Source organism: Globicephala melas, chromosome 6 (genome assembly GCF_963455315.2).
Source record: "Globicephala melas chromosome 6, mGloMel1.2, whole genome shotgun sequence".
Classification (NCBI taxonomy): Eukaryota; Metazoa; Chordata; class Mammalia; order Artiodactyla; family Delphinidae; genus Globicephala; species Globicephala melas.
In genome coordinates, this window is record NC_083319.1 from 28,430,420 (window position 1) to 28,455,522 (window position 25,103).

General features: G+C 41.3%; 1 protein-coding gene across 3 annotated transcripts in view; it reads left to right on the forward strand.

Annotated features, from left to right (window-relative positions):
- Positions 1–23,625, forward strand: part of ABCA1 (ATP binding cassette subfamily A member 1) — a 136,964-nt gene extending 113,339 nt beyond the window's left edge. For all 3 annotated transcript variants that reach the window (XM_030859138.2, XM_030859136.3, XM_030859139.3), the window contains exons 33-50: positions 1,217–1,249; positions 2,652–2,757; positions 3,611–3,685; positions 4,298–4,467; positions 5,691–5,868; positions 7,933–8,048; positions 8,139–8,283; positions 9,919–10,042; positions 11,415–11,544; positions 11,814–11,934; positions 12,945–13,007; positions 13,625–13,731; positions 15,969–16,110; positions 16,510–16,644; positions 17,648–17,751; positions 18,365–18,457; positions 19,116–19,359; positions 19,985–23,625. In XM_030859138.2, coding sequence (XP_030714998.1) covers positions 1,217–1,249; positions 2,652–2,757; positions 3,611–3,685; positions 4,298–4,467; positions 5,691–5,868; positions 7,933–8,048; positions 8,139–8,283; positions 9,919–10,042; positions 11,415–11,544; positions 11,814–11,934; positions 12,945–13,007; positions 13,625–13,731; positions 15,969–16,110; positions 16,510–16,644; positions 17,648–17,751; positions 18,365–18,457; positions 19,116–19,359; positions 19,985–20,125 — 2,227 coding nt within the window. In that variant the 3' untranslated portion in view covers positions 20,126–23,625. The remainder of the gene's footprint in view (positions 1–1,216; positions 1,250–2,651; positions 2,758–3,610; positions 3,686–4,297; positions 4,468–5,690; positions 5,869–7,932; positions 8,049–8,138; positions 8,284–9,918; positions 10,043–11,414; positions 11,545–11,813; positions 11,935–12,944; positions 13,008–13,624; positions 13,732–15,968; positions 16,111–16,509; positions 16,645–17,647; positions 17,752–18,364; positions 18,458–19,115; positions 19,360–19,984) is intronic.
- The last annotated feature ends 1,478 nt before the right edge of the window (positions 23,626–25,103 follow it).

The window sequence follows — 25,103 nt, forward strand, 5'->3', positions numbered from 1 at the left end:
TTGGCGCCTGCTTAATCATTACTGCTCAGAGGAAGGAAAAGCCAAAAAAAATAGTAGATTGAGTAGTGGGGGGAACATCACATTTTGACCTGATGTTGTCTTTTGGAAGTTTAGGATATTCTTTCAAACTAGGAAAGATGATGGGAAGTATTATGAACATTCAGCTTCAAGACTGAGGTTGCATGGTTCCAGGATGAAAATAAATCTGGATTCAAATTCTAACTGCTGCTTATTAGCGTTTTTGACCACGGGCAGCCAGTTACCCTATTAAAGCCTTAGGTTGTATAAAATGTGATAATAATGTTGCTCTTATTAGTTTGTCATGAGGATTACATGAAACGATACATGTGAAGTACCTCTCATGGATGGAATGAATGATAATACACGCAATATAAAGAGAGCCCTGGCCCAACTTAACGGCCTGTCTTGGCTGTAGAGCCTTGCAAGAGCCATATAGCTTCCTGGGGCCTGGGATGGGAATCGTCCCTTTGTCCAGCATATCCGTGCCACAAATGCTACCTGCACACGCCCTCTTGGTTATCAGATTGACTGACACTGTATTACAGTTCTTGTGTTCATGTAACCCATATTCTACATAATAGTGGCCCTATTGACCTTCAAAGAAATTAACAGGAGACATAGGAAAAAACATAGTATATGTAGGGGTTGGTATTATCCATGGTTTCAGGCATCCGCTGGGGGTCTTGGAATGTATCCCCTCCAGATAAATGGGGACTGCTGTATTTAGTTGATGCTCAGAAAATGTTTGTTCTAGCTCCCTTCCTATCAGCTTGGTTAGTTGGGCCCCTAAGTTAGGAGTTCTAGTGACTTTTAATGACAAGGTATGCTTGAATGACAGTTACTGTGAGTTTTCAAGAAAGAGGCATAACCTCTCCATATGTCATCCATAATTGACCTATTATTTTGAATTTTAAAAAGTTTCTAGTTTGATCACCTCTGTTGATTTTTGAGTTGTTTTTAATATAAGGCATGACCTTCATATAAATCATAAGGTTTTAATATGGGGAGGAGAAAAGACATGCTGATTAGGACTTCTTTCCATTGGCAAGGCCCTACAGCAGCAGCCCGACCGTAGGGTTATTTCTGTCCCTTTGTTGTATCCTCAAGTAGATATTTACTCCTTTCGCATCATCAGGAATAGGGTCAATGTTTCTTTGGACTGATTTCTGGTTTCTTTGTCTTCGGCCTTCTGCAGCTTAAAGAACAAGATTTGGGTGAATGAGTTTAGGTAAGTTGACCTCGCTGTACCTTCTTTTCATTTTCTTTGACTCCTAAAGTTCAGGAGGATGAATTTGATGCAGTTTTCTTGGATCCCGGGAAGATGTTAGTTTAGGGATTGCTTTTCCGTTAGCATTTCTGCTCAGTGCCCAGCTGCCACTTCAGAGGCCTTTGGAATATTTGGCACACTGATGTCCTTGAGGAGATTTTAGAAGTTCCTTGTGGGTCTCTAGGGACTTGACAGGAAGCACGATGTTTTGAGGGAAAACCTATGCTAGTTAAACTTACCAAATCAAATTCCTAGGAGTCCTAGTGACTCAAGGACAATTTTTCAGGTCATTGGCATAACCAAGGAGGTCTTAGATGAAATAAGAGGCATCAAAACCGTCTATGTTCATTGTATTTCAACTCATTTATCCCTCTGAGTTTTTTTTTTTTTTTTTTTTTTTTGCGGTACGCGCGACTCTCACTGTTGTGGCCTCTCCCATTGCGGAGCACAGGCTCCAGACGCGCAGGCTCAGTGGCCATGGCTTACGGGCTTAGCCGCTCCGCGGCATGTGGGATCTTCTCGGACCGGGGCACGAACCCGCGTCCCCTGCATCGGCAGGCGGACTCTCAACCACTGCGCCACCAGGGAATCCCCTTCTGAGTTTTTTTTTTAAATAACAATGTTTCTATTAGAAAATAAAACCAGAGTCCCATCAGCATAGCAAGAATCATTCTCTCCTCTGCTGCAGTCAGGCTGTCTCCGACCCACCCTCCACCTCCACCCCTGCCCATATCCCTCTAAGTTTTGAAGGAGCAGATGGGACTGGGGAAGAAAAGAAGGAAGGATCCTTGAAGTCCATCAGTTCTCATGAGAAATGAGATACCTTACATGGCTGCCTCAAAACTTGGCTTTGTCCCTGCCTCCCATCTTCCTTCTTTGCCTTTTCTCCAAGAGCCAGGACTTACTGAGTAACTGAGCAGGGCGGAATCAGGACCTTTTGTGGTTCTCCTGCTATGGAAGAGCCATGGCCTGTCTCTAAACCCTTTCAGGCCTCTCTGGTCAGTATCTTCACTGCTCATCCTAACTTCCCATCTGCTTGCCTGGAGACCCAAGTTCAGGCCTGAGCCACCAGGGGTGGGAGGAGCATCTGTGAGATGAGCATTCTTTCCTCAACATCTCAGATGTCTCACTTAATGTATAATCAGACCCAGGTCCCTCCCACTTGGGCAGGAGATAGAAGAGTTAAGAGATTACCAGAGTCCATTAGAGGAGGCCAAGGTGAAACTTTCTCTGAGTCTTACTTGGGTCCTACTTTGAACAGGCAGTTCATCTAAATGAAGCATTACATACTTCGGTGGCGTCTGCTGCTGAATGTTATTGGACCCCACACCGCCTGTGTTTTAATATCAGGCTGTTCTTTTAGGTACGGTGGATTTTCCCTGGGTGCCAGTAATTCTCAAACACTTCCTCCGAGTGAAGCAGTTAATGATGCCATCAAGCAAATGAAGAAACACTTGAAGGTGGCCAAGGTACAGTATCCATCCCAAGACATGTCAGAGAGAAAATGAGTTGCTAGTACATGGGAGTAGTTGGCAGGTAGATGATCACCTTTCAGCTTATTGTTTAAGACTTTCAAATACAAAGCCATCACTGGGCATTTAGTGATCTTGGGCCAGCCAAGACTGAGCTACTCAGTATGTTATTTACTATCTGAAAGTGCAGATCAAAAACAAATGCAGAGATTTTAAATCTCTCAGTAACTTAAGCATAGCCAGTGGATAAATAAACTGGGCATCAAACATACTTTTCTGAAACAATCTCTGGCTAAACAGGAAATGAATCATTTTCTTTAAGCTGGCAGCTAGTTTTAGCACCTAATAAGCATTCACTTCATTTATCTGTATCTCAGGTTCCCCATTTCTAAGTTTGAATTGGCGGGGGGGGGGGGCGGGGGGTGTCAGATGATATGGCCTCTAGGGTCACAGACGGCAGGGATTGTCTTAGAGTCTGAATCTCTGCCCTTGAGGCACAGACCCCACGTCTGATGCATCTGCATACTGAGTGTAGTTCTGGGTCTTAGGAGGATGTCAGGGGAGCGCGGTGAAGAATCCTCAGCCAGACATCTACATCTTGGGACTTTGAGTCACAGCGTTTCCCTCTGGTTCCTTTAAGACCTGTGGCTCATGGCAACAGCGCTGCTTTAGAAATCTGGTCCCTTGTTTCTCAGGAGCCAGTTACTCAGTGGCTTCAAGGTTCATTTCAACGAACAACGCAGGGGCAGTGTTGCCCTTCCCAAGGTTGTCCCATTGTGCACAGACCCCAGACCTCCTGTTGCCCTCCCCTGTGGACCATCCCACTGAGGCAGCTTTCTGTCATTCACAGGACAGTTCTGCAGATCGATTTCTCAGCAGCTTGGGAAGGTTCATGACAGGACTGGACACGAAAAATACCGTCAAGGTAAAGTCTTTGTTCCAATAGCTTTTTTTTGGTTTTATTTTGGCCGCTCATTGGTGCTTGAGGGATCTTAGTTACCCAACCAGGGATTGACCCCGGTCCCAGGGCAGTGATAGCACCGAGTCGTAACCACTGGACCAGGGAATTCCCTCCAATAGCTTTTTGATGAACAATAGTCCCTATGTTCCCCCGAAGTACTTTCAGCTCATGATAACATTGATTCATGACAGAAATATCTCTGAATTTTACAATATGATGATGAAGAGAACTTGCTTTGCCACCATTCACACCAGGGGAACCAGTATGAACCTGACCGAGTTACTTAACCTATTTAAGCCTCAGTTTCCTAATCTATAAAATGCGGGCAGTAATCGTGGCTTACCTCAAAGCTATGGTGAGGGTTAAATGAGTTAAAGATAGCACAGTGCCTGGCCACACGGTCAGTGCTGAGCACACCCTGGTTGCTGTTACCTCTTTGCCATGTTCTCTGATCATGTTTTGTCTCGTGGTATGACTGGAATTTCTGGAGTGCACATGCATGTTTTGTGTGTGTGCACCTACCTCCGGGAGCAGGGTTTGGGAGCAGTACCTTGCACCTGGTGTGTTTTATTTCAGGTGTGGTTCAACAACAAGGGCTGGCACGCCATCAGCTCTTTCTTGAATGTCATCAACAATGCTATTCTCCGGGCCAACCTGCAGAAGGGAGAGAACCCTAGCGAATATGGGATTACTGCCTTCAATCACCCCCTGAACCTCACCAAGCAGCAGCTCTCGGAAGTGGCTCTGTAAGTACCACTGTGTCTGAATCGGGAGAGGGAGAGGGTGTTTGGGGGAATCATGGAGCAGGGGAAGGAAGTACAAAGCTGGTTGTAGAGTAACAGCTGGGGAAACAGGTTCATTATGGTGTGTTTGGGTTGGTCCAGGCTCTGGACAGAAAATGATCAGTTTATGAATTGGCTGGGCAGGGATTAAATTGCAGAAGATACATGACTCTGATATATTAAAGACATTATTACATTTAGTGAATTCACATAAAGTAAGTTAAATTGTTAATATAATTCTAAAATATTTTAACTCACCCTTAACACAGTGTTTAATAAAAAAATCAGTTTCGTTTGTTTTGAAATCACTATTTTTAAACTTGGCGAAACATGCTTTTGTCGGCTTGTGTTTAATTCCTTGAGTGTGTGTGTGTGTGTGTGTGTGTGTGTGAGTGTGAAGTTAAAACCAGTATAATCTAGTTCAGAGTGTATAGCCTTTGAAATCATAGAGATCTGGGTTTGAATCTGGTTTCTAAACTTCCCAGATGTATGGTATTAAGTGAGGCAATTCATGTAAATTGCCAAGTCCGGCCTTCAACACATGGTTGATATTCAACACACGTTAGGTTCCTTTTCTGTATGTGGAGCATGGCACAGTTATTACTTCTGCTTCACTCATATAGAATATCAATATATGTCACTACGATCTTTATACCAAGCTTATATAACATTTATGCAGAGAAATAGTTGATATTATACCCCATTTAATGGACTTACAAGACTATTCTTATAATAAGGATCTGATGGAATTTTTGTACGTGTTAGGTTGATATGCCACGAGCTTTTCTTTTCAAACTTATTTACAGCCAGAAATTGTTGTTTGAATAGTTTCACACTAATATTTCTCCTTTATTAAGTTTTCAAGCTACACTACTCCCTTATGTGTGAAAATTTACAACTTGTTGCTCATGGAAGGTCAAGAATAGTGGAACAAAGTGAATGCCGTTAGGCCACTCTTAGACTTCCTTTAATAGTTTCATTTTGGCAGTAGACCCTTTTGACCTCAGTAGAATCAGTTTTGCATCTGAATTATCGAGTTTCGTTTTTTTTTTCTTGAAAGTAATCATCTTTAACCCTGAATAAAATATATGTGGTGAAGAGATTTTTTCCCCTGGGCTATGCTTCAAATATTTGTGTGTGTATGTGTCCCTGATTGAGTCCTCAGCTGCACTGTCTGTCTTTTTCAGGATGACCACATCAGTGGACGTCCTTGTGTCCATCTGTGTCATCTTTGCGATGTCCTTCGTCCCGGCCAGCTTTGTCGTGTTCCTGATCCAGGAGCGAGTCAGCAAAGCGAAGCACCTGCAGTTCATCAGTGGAGTGAAGCCTGTCATCTACTGGCTCTCCAATTTTGTCTGGGACATGGTAAGAATGCCGGTCTGCTGCTGCTATATAAACCTCCATCAGGGCTCTGGACTGGGTGGATGAAAGAGCTCCTGGCCATCAGCAGGAGATGTTCTAGCTAGTCCAAAATGTACAAAAGAGGAAAAGGCAGGCACAGTTATACACTTTCATGTGACCAAACACAGCCTTAAGCCCAGGGCTGATCTCATGCCAGAGGAAATCTGTCCACATGGACTGCAGTTCATACCACCACCACCTCATTCCCTAAGTGACAACTTTTCAAAGAAACTGAGGTGGAAGACTTAGTCAGAACTCAAAGCCAGTGCCTCTAACTTGTCTGATAGAGCTTTAACCTCCAGAGTCAGGGTGTGCTTTGTCTTACTAGGAACTCAGTCTGTCATTTGAAAACTTTATATGTTTTACTGGAAGCTTATCCATCCATTGCAAATCTGTTTTCATGCCAGCTGTAATATAGTGCTTCTGTTTGGACCACTATGGAGGACTTCAAAGAATTCTGAAGTTCTAATTTTTATAAAGTAGAGTTGAAATGTATCTCCCTGTGAGGTCCATTAATTTGTAGGCCACACAGATGAAACTTAATTCTTCTCCCACTGGACAGCCCCTCAGATATTTGAAGACACCTGTCATTTATCCTAAGCCTTCCCCAGATAAGATGATATATGAGAACATACTTTGTAATCTCTAAATCACTGTACAGATGTGAGTAATGATGATGATGTCTGTGTTGATTATAGCAAGCCTCTCAGACTTGTCATTGTTCTGACCTGATTGCCTCTCTGTGGCCATGCTCCATATTGTTAATGAGCCATTTGAAAAGCAAAGCCCAGAATTAACATTATATTCAGGCTGTGGTCTGAATGCTTATGAGTCTAGAGGGAGTTGATCTTTATCCCATATTCCTATTACTCAGCCCAAGGGTATTTCATCTTGGAAGCAGCACTGTCTTGTTGGCAACTTGGCAGTGAACTGTTTCACAGGTATTTTTTATGGGGTCTCTTTCATGTATACTAATGCAATTGGCTTTTCTGAACCTTTATATTTATATATGAATCTAAAACTTGATATATATATATATATCAAACTTTATATATAGCTTTGTATATAAATATAAAGGTTGTTAAAAACATATATAAAATTTTATATTAATCCCCGTTAAACTGAACTTTTTGTAGTGTCCATTTGTTTTGGTTTTATCTTGATCCAGTAATTGCTTTATTGAGTGAGCACGTACATACTGACTGCTCACTACGTGTCTGACTCTGCCAGACATTGCAGATTCAGAGATGAGAAGATCAAGTCCCTGACTCAGGAATACCACTTATCTTCCTGTGTATTATCTGTCCCTCACTGCTTTAGAACCTCTGAAATTTGCTATAAGCATGTCTGCATCTAAGTTGTTTGAAAAGCACATTTGAGTAGGATGGGACTGAGATGGAGAGCCCTGTGGTCTGAAGCTACAAATACTTGTAACAGCTGACAAGCCCACTACCACCTCCCTGCCTCTGCTCTGCTCTGCCAGCTATGAATTCCCGTAACTGTCCTGTGGTCAAGTCTTTATTTCTGCATTTTAATGCTTGAGACACTGTCAGGACACACTTTAAAATTAGTCTCAGTGTGATGAAACAGTTCTGACATTCATGTTATGAGTGCTTACCTCATAAATAGATCACAAGTGAGCTTGAACTTGGGCAGACTATAATACAGCATTAATGATGAAACAGTCACAGTCGTCTTCGGGAAGAATAACGGCAGCTTACTTGCTACCTGTGAAATTGAAACTACTCTGACTGGGAACCCATCATTCAGTAAGTTTACTGAGCGTGGCACCTTGGCTTACCTGTTGGAAAGACAGAAAGGACGTGCAGTTTATAAAATCAGCGGGGGGTAAAATGCTTGTCAACACGTATCGTCCAGTATTTTGATTAATAGTTCTTGTGGCTTCATTAATTCAAAGTTCTTCTTCAATATGTTTATCTGCCCTTTCTTGTCTGATGATGATGAAGACTTGAGACGTGTTGTATCTTTGACTTAGGGGTGACCTTGATTTCCTCGTTTCACTTTTAGTGCAACTATGTGGTCCCTGCCACACTGGTCATCATCATCTTCATCTGCTTCCAGCAGAAGTCCTATGTGTCCTCCACCAACCTGCCTGTGCTCGCCCTTCTACTGTTGCTGTATGGGTAAGGCACCTCTGGATGGGGCATATGGTATCAGATGTCAGGGGGAAGGCAGGGGACACCCAGTGGACATGTGTTTTTGTTCCTCGCCAGGTGGTCCATCACACCTCTCATGTACCCAGCCTCCTTCGTGTTCAAGATCCCCAGCACAGCCTACGTGGTCCTCACCAGCGTGAACCTCTTCATCGGCATCAATGGCAGCGTGGCCACTTTTGTGCTGGAGCTCTTCACCAACAATGTGAGTTCTGCAGAAAGAGATGCTGGGATGAGCATAGTGTTTAGTCATGATCTTATTCTGCCTGCCTGCGATGTTGACACCATGGACCACTCTGTCCTTTTGCAGAGTCTGTCTGTCTTTCCTGGGTTTGCATACCATCTCTCGCTTACCCTCTTCCTTATATGTCTCTGATCACATTTTTCTGTTTCCTTTGACAAGTTCTTGTATACTCCTTTCTGTTTAAGTGTTGCTTTCCCCAGTATTCAGTTCTCTGGCATCTTGTTTCCCACTTCAGATGCTCTCTCTGGGTGACGGCATTCATGCTGGAAGATTTCACCACCACCTCTCAGTGCCTCGCGTTGTTCTCTCTCACGTCCATGCGTACCTTTAGCCCCGACTCCCCTTTTGAACTCTATTCTCATGTTCTCTCTTGCCCAGTGGGTGGCTCCGTTTAGATTAACTGAAGGACACCCCAGACTGGCCATGTCCTAAATCATCTTCCCCTCAGAACCCAGTATTTCTCTTGCCATTCCTGTCATGCTGGATGGCATTACCATCCACCCAGTCACCCCAGCTGGGGCAATATTAGAGCCATTTTATATGCTTTGCTTTTGCTTATTTCCCACATTCAGTTGGTTACCTTGCCAGTTCCTCCCATTACAGATCTCTTAAACAAGGTTCCTTGTCCATTCTTGTTGTCATTGCCTTCATCCAGACATCTTAACTTAGCCCACAAAGCCTTTCAGAGGTGTACAACCCTTCCTTGACAGTTCCCACCACACTCTTTCCCAAGACATGGTAAGCTTTGGCTGAGTGGTCCCTTTAACCTTCCATACTCCTGTAGGCCTGGTTCAAGATCCCCAGCACAGCCGACATGGTCTTTATTCGCGTGAACCTCTTCATGGGCGTCCATGGCAGTGTGGCACTTTGGCACTGGAGCTCTTCACCAACAGTGTGCGATACTACCCAATTCTATGACTCCTCCGTCACAGAATCGGGTAGTATCTCACTAACCCTTCATGACTGAGCTTGAATGTGAAGCTTTCCTCACCTACCTTATGGGAGATGCTCTGTCTTCCCTGTGCTCCCAAAGCCCACACAGTTCATGCCTCCAGTACAACACATCCAAGTATGTAGTAATTTCCTGTTTCCATGTTTCTTTTCCTTGGAGTAGAGACTAGACTGTTTCTTATTAATCTCTGCCTCTCCTGTGCCCTGCCACAGTGCATCCAGCACATAGCAACTTACTCAGTTGTTGGGTATTTGGCCACTGCTGGACTGATGTATTCGAGAAGAATTTTTTAAACTCCAACAAAATCCTGAAACTGAAGTATTGACCCAGACATGAGCAATTTGCTTTCAAAATGCTAAGCAAATACCTTATGATGGATTAGCTTCTGATTAAATATAATCATGTTTCTAAACTTTGCTCATATTTCTCCCATGCTCATAGCATTATTCCAGATTTTCTAAAGAGCAAAATTTTATTACATTATATATCATCCTCTGTGGCTACTGCTGTTTATTGGTATCTGAATTCAAAGGTTCAGTTTGACCTCAGGGAATCAAATTTTTTTTTCACTTCCATATTTTAAACTTTGGTAAATTTTTAGCCTGAATCACGAAAGACAGTCTCTCTCTGTCTTATTTTTTTAGAAGCTGAATAACATCAATGATATCCTAAAGTCGGTGTTCTTGATCTTCCCACATTTTTGCCTGGGACGGGGGCTCATTGACATGGTGAAAAACCAGGCAATGGCGGATGCCTTGGAAAGGTTTGGTGAGTGACAGTAGTGGCTGTAGGATGTTTTAATAGAGATGGCAGTCTGCATGGGCTTTGGTACTTTGGCCTTTGTTTTGGAAAGAGGGTGGTGACTGGGCACAGGACTTCACTGATAGGGCTCATGTCGGTACAGCTGGTTGTGTCATGGGTCATGTGACACAACCATTTGTCTGAAAGATGAGACAGTAATTTTGGAGGTGAGGAAAATATTGGCTTAAGCTTGGACCCAGTGCCTGATACCACTGGTGGTGTTTGCCAGAGTCATTGGAAAAGTCAGACCACAGCTTTGAGAATTAGATACAGGCCAGAGAATCAGAAGGAAAGATGCAAACTTTGGCTCTATTGGGAAAATCATGGACCTGCAGATGGGGTCATATATTACCTTTTACACAGTCTATAAAAAGGTAATTTACTGCAGCTCTTTCTACATTTAGAGTCTTTAAATTTATTTCTCCTGTGGCCACATTACTGTTCTTTATTGACTGGCTCATATAGTTAGATGGGCCATGTTATTTAATGGGCATAGAAGAGGGACTTTTTTTAAACTTGGAGGTACAAGGAGATATATAAGGATTTTAAGGGATATTTACATAAAACCAGATGAGTTGAGTCACCAGGTTACATCATATGCTATTGAAAGGGGCATCTTTTAAACGTGCTTTCTAATCTTTCTTAGTGAAGCTTATAATTTGTTAAAATACTGACTCTAAAAATTACCCTGGATTGTTTGCCTTTTTACAAAGGATTTTTGGCATGTCTCATTAAAATGGAAACATTAGAGACTTCCCTGGTGGTGCAGTGGTTAAGAATCCAGCTGCCAGTGCAGGGGACACGGGTTCGATACCTGGTCCAGGAAGATCCCACATGCTGTGGGGCAACTAAGCCTGGGCACCACAACTACTGAGCCTGCGTGCTGCAACTACTGAAGCCCACGCGCCTAGAGCACGTGCTCCGCAACGAGAAGCCACTGCAATGAGAAGCCCGTGCACTGCAACAAACAGTAGCCCCTGCTCGCCACAACTAGAGATAGCCTGTGCATAGCAATGAAGACCCAACGCAGCCAAAAAAATAAAAATAATAATAATAAATAAATAAATAAATCTTAAAAAAATGGAAACATTAGATTTCTTAGATGAAGTTACAGTTCAAATACATGTTATCTCTGAAATTCTGATTGATACTGTTTCACAGTATGTTTCCCCAAAACCTTACCCTAAATCAGATTTGGAAAGTGGTGACTCCCTTATTTTTTCCTCCTGGCCACGGGCCATAAACATTGGTATTTCTAGGAATGTAGGCCTGAATTTGAGGAAGGGCCATGGTCTCTGGTGCCTCCATTCTGACTGGATCTCTGCATTGTGTCTACCAGGGGAGAATCGCTTTGTCTCGCCGCTGTCTTGGGACTTGGTGGGACGAAACCTCTTCGCCATGGCCGTGGAAGGGGTGGTGTTCTTCCTCATCACTGTGTTGATCCAGTACCGATTCTTCATCAGGCCCAGGTGAGCTTTCTCTCAGAACTCACAGAGCGCCTGGTTGATGGTCACGGAGGAGGAACACAGGGAAATACTCACCGGTGGTGGTTGGATTGACTTGAACTCAAAGCAGATAATCAAACTGATTTTCCTAATGTGGGCATCTCCCGGCCCCCAACACTGCCGACAACTCTGGAGTATGGATTTTACAGGACTGCTTTAGAAACTGGGTCTTTGACTTAGAAAATAACTTGAAAAGTTGATTTGGTTTTGTTTCTTAATTTTTTCCCCCTAAGACCTGTAAAGGCAAAGCTTCTTCCTCTGAATGATGAGGATGAAGATGTGAGGAGGGAGAGACAGAGAATTCTTGATGGTGGAGGACAGAATGACATCTTGGAAGTCAAGGAGCTGACTAAGGTGAGGCAATGAGGACAGGCTATAACAACTTGTCTTCAATTTTTTCAGCTTTATATGTTGGAAACTAGCATTTTGCTGACTCAGTAAAAAGAGCATGCTTCCTAAAATGTGCATCTATACCAAGTTTCTGTCAATTTAATTTTATTTAAAATACACCATGGGGACTTCTTAATTAAAGAAATCGTACTGAAAATAATTATACTGTGAATTCTCATTCTTGAGTATATTTGTTTTTCACACATTTATGCATTAGATATTAAAACATCTAATATTGTGTATCGAGGCAAAGCTGAAGTTGATAGAATAATGATTGATTTTGAGTTTCATGGTCCAAAAAGCTGGTAAATCTCCATTGCTGGTCTTCCCTGGTGGCGCAGTGGTTGAGAGTCCACCTGCCGATGCAGGGGACACGGGTTCGAGCCCCAGTCCGGGAAGATCCCACATGCCGCGGAGCGGCTGGGCCCGTGAGCCATGGCTGCTGGGCATGCGCGTCCGGAGCCTGTGCTCTGCAACGGGAGAGGCCACACAGTGAGAGGCCCGTGTACCGCAAAAAAAAAAAAAAAAAATCTCCATTGCTTAAGAAGAGGCTCTGTTTCAGCCCTTTCTAGGTGCCAGAATCCCAACAAATTCACTTTTTTGTAATCTGTTCAATATTTGCAATGTTTTGATAACAAATTATTACCCTGTAAAATTTAGTTTTTAAAATATCTACAGTGTCTTTACATATTAAATGAAAATTATATAAATATTAATGACCAATATATTTTTTAAAAGTCTGACGTTAGATTAAAAAATAAAAAGAAATTCACTTGTATTTTGAGCTTCAGGGTCATTCAGAAGCCAGTTGCCATAGAGACAGACCAAGGCTTTAGCACATCACATGTGTGACTTAGTCTTATCGACGAGTCTTATTTTGTGGTGTGTTTAGGTCATAATTCCCTCTTCCACAGTTGCCTGGGACAGCTGTGAGTCACTGCAGCTCATGAATTTTTGCATTTTGTTTGTTGCAGGTATATAGAAGGAAGAGGAAACCTGCTGTCGACAGGATTTGCATTGGCATTCCTCCTGGTGAGGTAAAGACACTTTGTCTACCTTGTGTTTGCCCCTATTAATTCAGACTGTCTCTACTGCAATCAAACAATAATGTCTGTAAGGGGTTAAAAGTGGTTTTAAAAGGCTTCTCCATTTATATCTGTGTGGAGCAATCCGTCACTGAAAGGATGGGGGCCCCATATATCAGCAATTTTGGATAATCTCAGACAATGTAAGAAAAGTATGCAATCCAAAATGTGATTTTGTGATCCATTCCAGGTGATAATGAAATTCAAATAGATTTTAAAAGATAGATTTTCTCCTTTCTTGTTTATGTGTATATTCTTGTATGCCCTTTAGCCAGATTAGATGGTGAAATTTGACTTGTTGGCTTTCATTACTGTTTTTCACACATTAACTTTGGTCTTAACCTGACGACTCAAATGCTATTTACAAATACACCCACACTTTCATTATAAAACATATGTTTAAATATCTATATGATTTCTTAAAACCAAGAAAATAGTTGACTCTTCATTAAGAATGATGTTTTAGGATCATGTTACATGAAAATGAAGCGGAGGTGACTATTTTATAAGGGTCATTTATATTCAGATTTTTAGTAGTTTACTTATACAACTTACCCAATCTTTTTCAGTGCTTTGGACTTCTAGGTGTCAATGGGGCTGGGAAATCATCAACTTTCAAGATGTTAACGGGAGATACCAGTGTTACCAGAGGAGATGCTTTTCTTAACAAAAACAGGTGAGAAAAGAAGTCTGTGTTTTGCCACAGACTTTTTTTAAACTTTATTTAAATGAATATGTTGTTATTTTTCTGATTATAACAGTACTCTGTAGTTTCTAAAAATGTTGAAATATAGTAAAACTGTAAAGAAGAAAATAAAAGTCATCCATAATCCCAGTACCTGGAGATAGCTACTATTTACATTTCATTTTAGTCTCACTCTTTTTTTATAACAGCTTTATTCAGGTATGATTTACATGCCGTACAATTCACTTGTTTTAAGAGTACAACAAATGACTTTTAGGCAATTTACAGAATTGTGCAACCATTATCACAATACAATTTTAGGACATTCCCATCACCCCAAATCTCTCTACTTTATGTACACATATAAATATATTATAAAATCGACATCATACTACATCTAGATTTTTAAATTAGTTCTTTTGTTGTTAATGACTGTATTATTGTATATAATACAATATATACTGGTTACGTATTCTAAGATGTAGAAATTTTGCTGCATAAAATGCATCTATGTACAGGTACCTATAGTTTATTTCACCAATTCCTTATTGTTAGACATTTGTTTCTGTTTTTCATTAAATGTGTCCTCGTATTCATCTTGATTGTTTCCTCAGGGAAAATTCCTACAAGATAAAAGGTTATCTATATACTTGCTAAGTTGCCCTCGCTAAAGGGTGTGCCAACTGTTGGTGTCACCGTGGGCTATTATCTGAGAGTGCACAGATCACTAAGCAGTCTGATCGTAAGGGGTACAGTACCCTTTAGAGTCCTGTTGGGCAATGTTACACTCGAGCACTCGAAATATGTGGGACTTCTCTGGGCTTTTTATATTGGAGAGACGGTACAAGGCAGTGGCTTTCAAACTCTTTGATCATGACCCACAATACCAAAATCAATACATTTTACCTCTCAACCGAGTAAATACACAAAAACACATAAACAGGCATATAGCTTAAATAAAAGTTTTGTAAAACATTACCTACTCTTCCTGCTTGCAGTGCACTTTGATATTTCTTATTCTGCTATCTACCACACCATTTAAAAAATACTGGCTGTGACCCGCTAAATATATTTCACAACGTACTAATGGGTGGTGACTCACAATCTGGACAAGGGGCTGTTAGCCAATAAAATTGAAAAGAGCAAGGAACTTAATGTACTCATGGCTCTCCTCTGCATCTTACACGTTTTTTCAGTAGCAGTGTAAAGGAGGTTTAAGAGAACAGAATTTCTAGAATAGTTGGCCTAAGGCTACACACCAGCTTTCTCCGTCTTGTTCCTAGTACCAGGCTCCCGGGGCACACAGCAATGGCAGCAATAACTGGCCCAAACTAAGGTTCGTCACAGTGCCTGGTTCTGAGAGCTGGTGTGGGCAGTGTAGCTGTGAGGTCCAGGCACAGGGTCTGTGAGCGCCTCAATCATAGTTCTGGAAAAGGCTGGATCTGGGAGTACTAATTTATATGCAGAGAGGAATGAATACTGCTGATGGGCCAAACTCGTGGTTGTCCAGAGGTGGCTAAAGTGCAGCTGTCAGCCTGGATGTGACACTGAGCTTTCTCCTACATTAGGGATCCTTAACCCGAGAATGGCTTCATAGGGCCTAAAAACTGCCCCCACCAATATATGTCAAATTGTGTCTGTAGGTATATTTTTTGTTGTCATCAGATTCTCAGAGGGTCTGTGATCAAAAAAACCTTCAAAACCAGGAGGATTCCTGGGTTGCGTATTTAGTGGGACCAGGGGGTCTGGATCATGTTATGTGCGAGTCAATGTATGGGCAGCAAAAAGCAGAGGAAGTCACAGTGAGTTGCTGAGCCTCCTCTGACATGAACGGAGCAACAGAGCACATGGTGCATATGACTGGGCCACAGAATCAAGTCAGGGATGGACACTTAGTGTTAAAGTCCCGGGATAGTGTGACTCAGGCTGTTGATAAAGATGGTGCCACAGCTGGGATGGACTTGGGAATTCTGAAATGGGACTGAGCCTGCAGATTGAGGTGCTGGGGGAGCCAGGTGCAAGGACTGGGCAGGGTATAGGCCAGAACCCTGACTTCCAGGAGGGGCTGGCATCCTGGGAGCAGAAAGGCTGTTCCTTCACGCTATAGCAGGTGTGCTCACTGGTGTGTTGGTCATGCGCAAGCACTCTTTATAGGAATATTAGGCAAGATGGTCTGATCAGAGTATCTAAATGCTTAAAAACCTGACCAGTTTTGTTTTTCTTTGCAGTATCTTATCGAACATCCACGAAGTACATCAGAACATGGGCTATTGCCCTCAGTTCGATGCCATCACAGAGCTGCTGACTGGAAGAGAGCACGTGGAGTTCTTTGCGCTCTTGAGAGGCGTCCCGGAGAGAGAAGTCGGCAAGGTACCGTGGGCACCGGAAAGCCAGCCTGTCTCCCTTGGCGTCCTAACAGTGTAGCTTACGTCTGTGACCTTCACACGTGACCATCGGCTTCAGGCTGTTCTTCCTTGTGGATGCAGCAGTGTGAAGTGCTGGCTCTTCGCAGCTCCTTTCAGGGTGGGAGGCCGTGGTGGCGGTGGGACAGGGATAGTTGAACTGCCTCACGCCGGCGGACAGAGAGGGAGTGCTGCTCCCACCCACGCGAGTCCCTGCCCCCCTGCTGCTGGTTCCTCCACACTTGCCAGGTCGTGATTGTATAGACTCTGGTCCTACTCAGTGAAAGAGTTTTCATATGCAAGTGTAAGAAAGCGTGATAAAATTCCCAAACCCAACAAAGGTTAAGACGCTTTTTATCACCCTTAGGTTGGTGAGTGGGCAATTCGGAAACTGGGCCTCGTGAAGTATGGAGAAAAATATGCTGGGGACTATAGCGGAGGCAACAAGCGCAAGCTCTCGACGGCCATGGCTTTGATTGGCGGGCCTCCTGTGGTGTTTCTGGTGAGTGTGACTGTGAATGGGAAACTTTGTCCTGGCCTGAATGGAAGACACCTCTTTTCTAAAGTCCTCGGTGTCCAGGCCGTGCATGGCTGGCTTGGCAATGGCAAGTCCCCCTCCCCCGATGAGGAACAGCAGGGCAGCCTCAGAGAACCAGAGGGAAGCTCTGTCGCCCCTCTCCTTGACACACATTGGGGTGGCTCTGACATGCCCTCAGATGCTCCAAAGGAGGAGATACTCCAGAGACCTTGTTTCTCTAGCATGGAGAACCCCAACAGGTGCAGCTGAGGCTGGGTGTGTGATTTGACCTTTCTCTGGACCATACTATATGCCATCTATGTGTTCATCCCCTGAAGACTGAGAGTGTGGATACAGCTTCAGGATCCCCAAGGCAGCACCTGGGTCATAGTTCCTTACATACAGATAAATGGAAAACAGAAGGTCAGACTGACAGTGGCCCTTGACCCTTTTTCTTCTGTAGAGGAGAAGAGCACTGAAGTTATTACAGGAAGAAGCCTTGGGCTGAGGCTTTAAAGTTATCCAGACTATTTGGATTTGTTTCTCTAAAACTAGCAAGTACAGTATAACAGGCTAAGCCAGAGTGAACTAGAATTAAAAAAAAAGAAAAGAAAAGGAATTTTACCCAAACCTTAAACTGACTTCAGTATCAGACAAAAATAATTTTTAGTATATACTTGTCAGTCATGAAAAGATGGTTGAAACTAAAAGACTTTTCCCCTTCCCTTTCTGCTTATTTGGAGAAATTTCATTTCATAAAAAATTAGAGTTTTCTACTTCAGTGATGCATGTAAAAGTCAACTGGTTGCAAACAGTGTGAAATATTCTTGTATGTAAGGTCTGGTTCTTTGGTCCATCAGGAAATAAATAGAATGGTAAGTTAAAACTTAGGCTATTTCAGAGATGCTTCTGAATTTAAAACCAAGCCTATCTTTGATTTTTTTTTTTTTCCCAGCACATAATAGGGCTTATTTTATTCTACTTACAGGATGAACCGACCACAGGCATGGACCCCAAAGCCCGGAGATTCTTGTGGAATTGTGCCTTAAGTATCATCAAGGAAGGGAGATCAGTAGTGCTTACATCTCATAGGTCTGTAGTTAAGACTTAGCTTGGCTTTTTTGTTGCATAACTTTTAAGTTTTCCAAGTACTATATATGATCATTGTATAAAAAAATAGAAAACACAGAAAGGCAAATAGAAAAAAAAAAATTATGATCACCTGACATTGCATCACTAGGAGACAACTATTACTGTCATCAGGCCATATATCTTTGCAGAGTTTCCCTATGCAAATCTATACACAGTGTATACGTTTTTTACAAACAAAAATGCAAGCTTTAGCATATATACTAAGTTCTTTTTCCCTTAACAATACTGAGAACATTATTCCAAGTCAGTTAATTTAGATGTATCATCATTTCTCATAGCTATTAGTGAACAGTATTCCATTAGGATATACCCTAATTTATTTAACCATTCCTCTTTTGTGTAGACATTTGGATCATTTCCAACTTTTTTCACGATTATAAACGGCATGGCAGTGAACAGCGTTTTCCCTCCATCTTCATGTATTTGTAACAGGATGCAATTACACCCCAGGAAGCTGGGGATCTGTTTCTTTGAAATGCCAAATGACATGGTGATGTTCTGATGGTTATAGGAGCATCTCTCTAAAACTAAGCCTCATTCTGTTTTCCCACAGTATGGAAGAATGTGAAGCTCTTTGCACTAGGATGGCAATTATGGTCAATGGGCGGTTCAGGTGTCTTGGCAGTGTCCAACATCTGAAAAATAGGTAACAAAGATAGTTTCTTTGGGATCCCACATACTGAGAAATCGTGTATTTATTCTTTTGTGAGTGTATACATGGTGGATCTAAAATAAAGGGAAATAAACTGAACAAGATGGTATAGTGGAAAGAATGAGGACTTTGAAGTCAAACAGAGCTGCGTGCAAATTCTGTCTTTACCTTTTATGGGTTGTATGCACTTCGGCAAGTTACTTAACCTCTCTGAGGGGCAGTGTTCTAGGAATATCTACTTTCTAGCTTTGTTATAGAGTTGTAATGGGAAGATTTATATGTGCCAGTAAGGTTAGAGCATAGGCTTCAGAGTCAAGCACAAGTTGGGTCCACACCATGGCCCTACCATTTCTGAGCTACGTACCATGAGCAAGTGACTAACACTCTCAGTTTCAATTTCTCTGTAACATCTGACAGACCTCACAGGTCTAGGTGAGGATTAAATGAAGCCATGTCTAAAGCCCTCGTCAAGGCAGCTCACATAGAATAGGTATTCAGTACGTGACCACTGGTTCCTGCTCGCTGAAACTTATTTCTGGGTCTGGCAGGGACCTCTCTCTTTCATGGCCCAAGTGGGGTTCTCAGAGTTAAATATTCTTTTGAGAAGTTTCCCGAGGGTCTTCCATTTGGACTTTCTTTTTCCTGCTTTCAGGTTTGGAGATGGTTATACCATAGTCGTACGAATAGCAGGGTCCAACCCTGACCTGAAGCCTGTCCAGGAGTTCTTTGAACTCGCCTTCCCGGGAAGCGTGCTGAAGGAGAAGCACCGGAACATGCTGCAGTACCAGCTTCCTTCTTCACTGTCGTCCCTGGCCAGGATTTTCAGCATCCTTTCCCAGAGCAAAAAGCGACTCCACATAGAAGACTACTCTGTCTCTCAGACAACACTTGACCAAGTAAGCTTAGAGTGTCAAAAACAGGTTTCCTTTTCAGGGTGAGGCTTCCTGCCGCTTCTCCACCCACTGCCCATTGTGGGCCCTATAGCACAGTATAGATGAGCTGCGCGTGAACTCCTGATCTACTACTGCTAGTTATGCTTTTCACCTAACCTCCCTGAATCTGCAAAGGGAGATGATACTACCAACTTCATAGGGTTCGTGTGAGAATAAATTGTCATAATAATCATAAAAACTGCAGTTTTTTATTGAGTATCTGCCATGGGCAGGTATTATGCCAGGTGCCTTATCCCATTTAAATTAGATAACATCAGGTACCAAATAGATCCTGGCACTTAGTAGGTGTTCAGTAAATGTTAGTTTTCAACCCTCTTCCCTTTAATCAGGCCTGTATGAGTCAAAGTAAATAGATGATTGAGCAGTTGGTGATTTGGGGGGCAATAATAGAAGGTGAGTTTTTTAGGTTAATGCTTTGTCAAGTATTCCCCTCTCCCTCCCACACAAAATTTTCTAGTTAATCTATTTATTCAATCTCGTATTCTCTAATTTTCACGTGGGGAAAAATGCAACTAGAATAAAGAGAGCAAGTTAGAGCTATTTATAAAGTCCACCTTTATTTTGACAGGTATTTGTAAACTTTGCCAAGGACCAAAGTGATGATGACCACTTAAAGGACCTGTCATTACACAAAAACCAGACAGTAGTGGATGTTGCACTTCTCACATCTTTTCTGCAGGACGAGAAAGTGAAAGAAAGTTATGTATGAAGAATCCTCTTCATACAGGGTGGCTAGAAGAAAGGAGGAACTAGACCTTCCTTTGCACTATGTGAAGTGTTCCAGAGGGAAGAGCTGGAAGATTTTGTGGGAAGAGGTAAACTGGATACTGTACTGATACTATTCAATGCAATGCAATTCAATGCAATGAAAACAAAATTCCATTACAAGGGCAGTGCCTTTGTAGCCTATGTCTCATATGGCTCTCGAGTGAGAAAGACTTGAATTTAGTTTATTACCTTATACTTATGTGAAACTCTAGTATGGAACCCAGTGGACATATGGGTTTGACATACTTTTTTGTTCCTTTGTATTCTAACTGGGGTTGCAACAATAATTCATCAAGTAATCATGGCCAGTGATTGTTTATCAAAATCAAAAGGCATCCTCATTCATTAAGCCGTGCCAAGCCAGGAGACTGGTTTCCCGGTGACACAGCCAGTGCCGGCAATGAGTGCGCCGGAATTACTAATGCCAAGTTGCTCAGAAAGCCCGAAGCACCATGGTGTGTCATACACACTTTTGTGAAAGCTGCTCTACTCAGAGTCTGTTGACATCATCAAATATCAGGTGACAGAATGGTTCCATGTGTGGGGAAAGTCCTGCTTTGATTCCCTCTTTGATGAGCTGCTCTGATGGTGGTGACATGCAAATTGCAACATGCAAATTGCATGGTAACATGCAAGAGTGAGACTTGGTTTCGTTGTTATCCTTGCTTGGAACCATGAGTCTCCGAGGCTGTCTTTCTGGGACTCTTTAAGTATACTTAGATCCTGGTTAAGAAGCAAAGAATCAGCAACCGCATTGTTGGGGCCGCAGGCTGTGGAAGCCAGGGCATGGGATGAAGAGGATGATGCGTTCAAACCAAGGGAGGCCTGTGTCCATTTGTCCTGATTGTCTGCTAACACGGTACAGTGCATCTCAAGATCTTTTTGCTTGATACAAGCATAGTATTATTTCTGGCTTTTTGGATTAATCTAGAATATGAAAAGATGGAGTTGTATTTTGAGAAAAATCTTTGTACTTTTAATGTTATTTGGAATTGTAAGTTCTGTCAGTGACTTCTGAAACCTTAGAATGGCCTCTTTGTAGAACCCTGTGGCACAGAGGAGTATGGCCACACTGCCGCGCTAGCTTTATTTTTTCATGTAAGTTTGCGAATGGATCATCTAATGCCTAGTGACTAGAAAACAGTGTGATGGCCAAGATCTCATGACAACATTGTATTTAAGTTTCTTTAAGATCGTTTAGAATACTTTTAGTATCAGTGCATTAATCAAGTATTTTTTGAGTGTATGTTATAACTGAGTATGGATGGATGCAGTGAGGAGATATTAAGTCTCAGTAGATTTCCTGTGCCATGTTTGTCAGCTAACTGGTTTACAAATACAAGTTTTGTTGTGGTTGTGGGAACCCACTGAAAGAATATTGGGCAGCCCACTTTTTGAAAATAGCAACAATGCAAAAGCCAAGAAAGTTTAAATGTCATAAGGATCACAAGACTATATAACGAATACTTTCACAGAGAAGACAGCTGGCTTCAAAGCTTGTTGAATAACATAAAACTGTGCTTATGGCATTTAGTACCTTCGAATAATTGACTTTGAAAATCTCAGATACCCCATTCTGACAATCTCAGATTTGTCATCTCTTCAATCACTAACCTATCATGAAAAAAACAAAAAAAACAGAAAACAGCAAATGCCCCCACGTGAAGATTATCTCAGACTTTTCTAACCCAGTTTAATTTTTTTAGTCAGTAAATACTTGTTAAAAATAATATTGCACTAATGCTTAATGTCATCTGTCTTGAGGCAACAAAAGTATGAGAGAAATACTGTTTGGTAAAGTCATCTTTCAATATCATTACTAATGTCTTCTCCTTTAAAAAAAATTTAGATATTAACTCTAAAGGTACAAGATTTCAGATCTATCCAAATCTGTATTTTTTCTTTTAAAATTTACTGTATGTTATCATGCAACTTGTTGCTTGGAAAAAGAAAATGACCTTTAGGGGACTTCCCTGGTGGTCCAGTGGTTAAGACTTTACCTTCCAATGCAGGGGGTGCAGGTTCGATCCCTGGTTGGGGAGCCAAGATCCCACAGGCCTCACGGCCAAAAAACCAAAACATAAAACAGAAGCAATATTGCAACAAATTCAATAAAGACTTTAAAAATGGCCCACATCAAAAAATCTTTAAAAAAAAAAAGAAATGAATGCCGATATTTTCTAAAATGATAAGCAAGCAATGGAGGCATTTTTCCAATAACTATTGGCATGAGCTCATATTTTATGCTATCTTTAATGATATGAAATTTATAGAATAATTGTTTCTCCTTGTTCAATATTTTTCAAAATCAAGCTTCTGTTTTCCCATTTCACTAGAATCATGTTCTAATTCTGTATTATATTAAAACCATGAGTAGCTCCTTTATTTGATTACTTCAAGGCCATGTTTTAAAATGTCAAAAGACACTGTGAACTACTTTTAAAAAAATGCAACATTTCAATATAGATTTAAAGGTTCTCTTAAGCTAGAAAAAGTCTACAGCTACCCATCTACTTCATTAATATTGTTACCTTTTAGACTATCCAAACAGCAGTCTTTTAAATTTTTCTGTGTAAGCCTAATTATAGTAGAAATTTTTACAACTCTCTGCTCAGTCAGGTAAAATTTCTATATAATCCCTGTGGAAATGTAACCATGTGAGTTTCAGAAATTTTCAAAAGTGTTTAAAGATTTCGGCTTTTGCTTCTTTTGGACACCTTAAACCTTATTAACTGTGAATATGAAAAATACAAAAGAAAACAATAACAAAGCCCTCTATAGGTAAACGCCCAGCATAGGTCATTGTTAAAAAACAAATAACCAAACCTCAAACTACTGTATTTCAATATCTGTACTGAAGGCATATGCATTGTGACTATTAAATGTTGCACAGCATTCACTGTATACTAATCATTGACTAAAGGGATGTGTCTGTTTTCTTCTCGTGGTTGTATATATCAGGTAAAAATTTTTTCCAAAGAGCCATGTGTCATATTATCTTGAACCACTTTGACGCTGAGATATTAATTTCTACCCTTGTTACTATTTACTAGTAATAATATAGTGCTATAGTCATGTTGTTCTAATTCTCTTCAGAATTGTTGCATCCCTTTTTATAGAATGTTTAACCTTCCATAAGGTTTAAGTATTCTGTTCTCCCGTCTTATACCCTACGATGAAGCTATGTTTTTGTGCTTTTTCTTTACCATTGGCCCTTCATTCCAAGCACTTTATGCTGTCTGTAATGGGATCTATTTTTGCACTGGAATATCTGAGAATTGCAAAACTAGACAAAAGTTTCACAATAGATTTCTAAGTTAAATCATTTTCATTAAAAGAAAAAAAAGAAAAAAATTTTGTATTGTCAATAACTTTATATGAAGTATTAAAAAGGCATATTTCTATGTTGTAATAAGTCACGAAATAAACCTGTGACAGTTCTGTTGTGGTCTGTACTTATTTATTTTCGTGCATTCATAGCACCACCTACTGTTGGAGCTTATAAAGTCATTACAGAAGTAAGAAATGTCTGCTTATAGAAGGGAAGACGCTTGGACCAAAAGTAGAAATTTAGAAAAAACTAAATGTCCTGTTAATCACAAAAGAAAATCGAGGGGACTACTTGAAAATAAAGGGTGTTTCGCACTTTCATGGTTCAGTTTTGGTAGTAACATACTAAGTTTATGAGGTTTTAGATAAACTTATTTTGCTTAATGATGATGAAGCTGTAGAGATCTCTGCAAATACGCTGTAGCTAAGCCATTTAATAAAAACCTCATTACTTCGTTTGGCACTGAGGAAGCTCAAAGGCAGCCTTCAGTGCTCTTTTGTTTATTCAACCAAAATACAAGGACACAGTATGGCAGGTGGACCCGCAAGGTGCTGGCAAGAGTGAGCATGCAGGAAAATAGGCAAACGTGGGAGGAGAAACGATACTAATGTTGGAGGGGCCTTCCCTTTCTTCTGTAAGAAGTGCTGTGCAGTCTGCACCCAAGATTATGTAGTGCTATGATATGTGGGTGCATTTGTCATAGCTCACAAGCATTGTTTCTGAGACTGACTGCTAATCTCGGTCCTTGAAGAACCCCTGTCAAACAGGCCCTCTCAGGCAGCACAGTGGAGTCGTGGCTCTGCTTGTGACCACTTGATGGCCGTGACGTGTAGTGAGCAGTCCTTTGCTAAGGCATGGATCTGAACTTTGCGGGCGGGAGGATTGTGGCTTTGCGACTGAGCCTGGTTGACTGCCCAGCATCAGCATCACAATTATGTCTCTCCCCCTTGAAGTTCACATTATAGCCACTTTAAGGAAATGACAGAAAATTGTGTTTGTGAAAAACGACAACTGAGGGAGAGAAAAAAAATACTGAAAAATAAAAGGCAGTTAGTTAAGATAATATGTTACTCATGAGTCTTGACCAAAACATTCTTCTATCTAGGAAAAAAGCCTGTATAAACATTTACAGGTTCAAAAAAACTCTGGAATCTTTGGAATGCTAATGCATACATTGAATAAGAAAAAGCTTGAGAAGATTAGCTACCTTTTTCAAGGGTTTAACTGTGTTGTCAGGTATTTTATTTAATCCTCAGAACCTGCCATATGAGGTAAGTAGTACCATTTGACATGTGAGTAAACTGACTCAGAGAATAAGGAACTGTTCAAAGAGACACAGCTAGTAACTGGCAGAGGGTTCTTTCGGTGAAGTTGGGTATCAGTTAAAATCGTCCTTATAAAATCAGTTTGGCATCATTATGCAATAATGTAACAAATACTTCTTGAACTCTCTCATGCGCCAGATACTCTTCTAGGTTCTGGGGATACAGTATTGAAGAAGGCCGAATTCCTGCTCTAATGAACTTGAATTTCAATGGAGAAGTTATATTCATATTCACAACAGATGTGTGGGTAAAGAAATGTAATA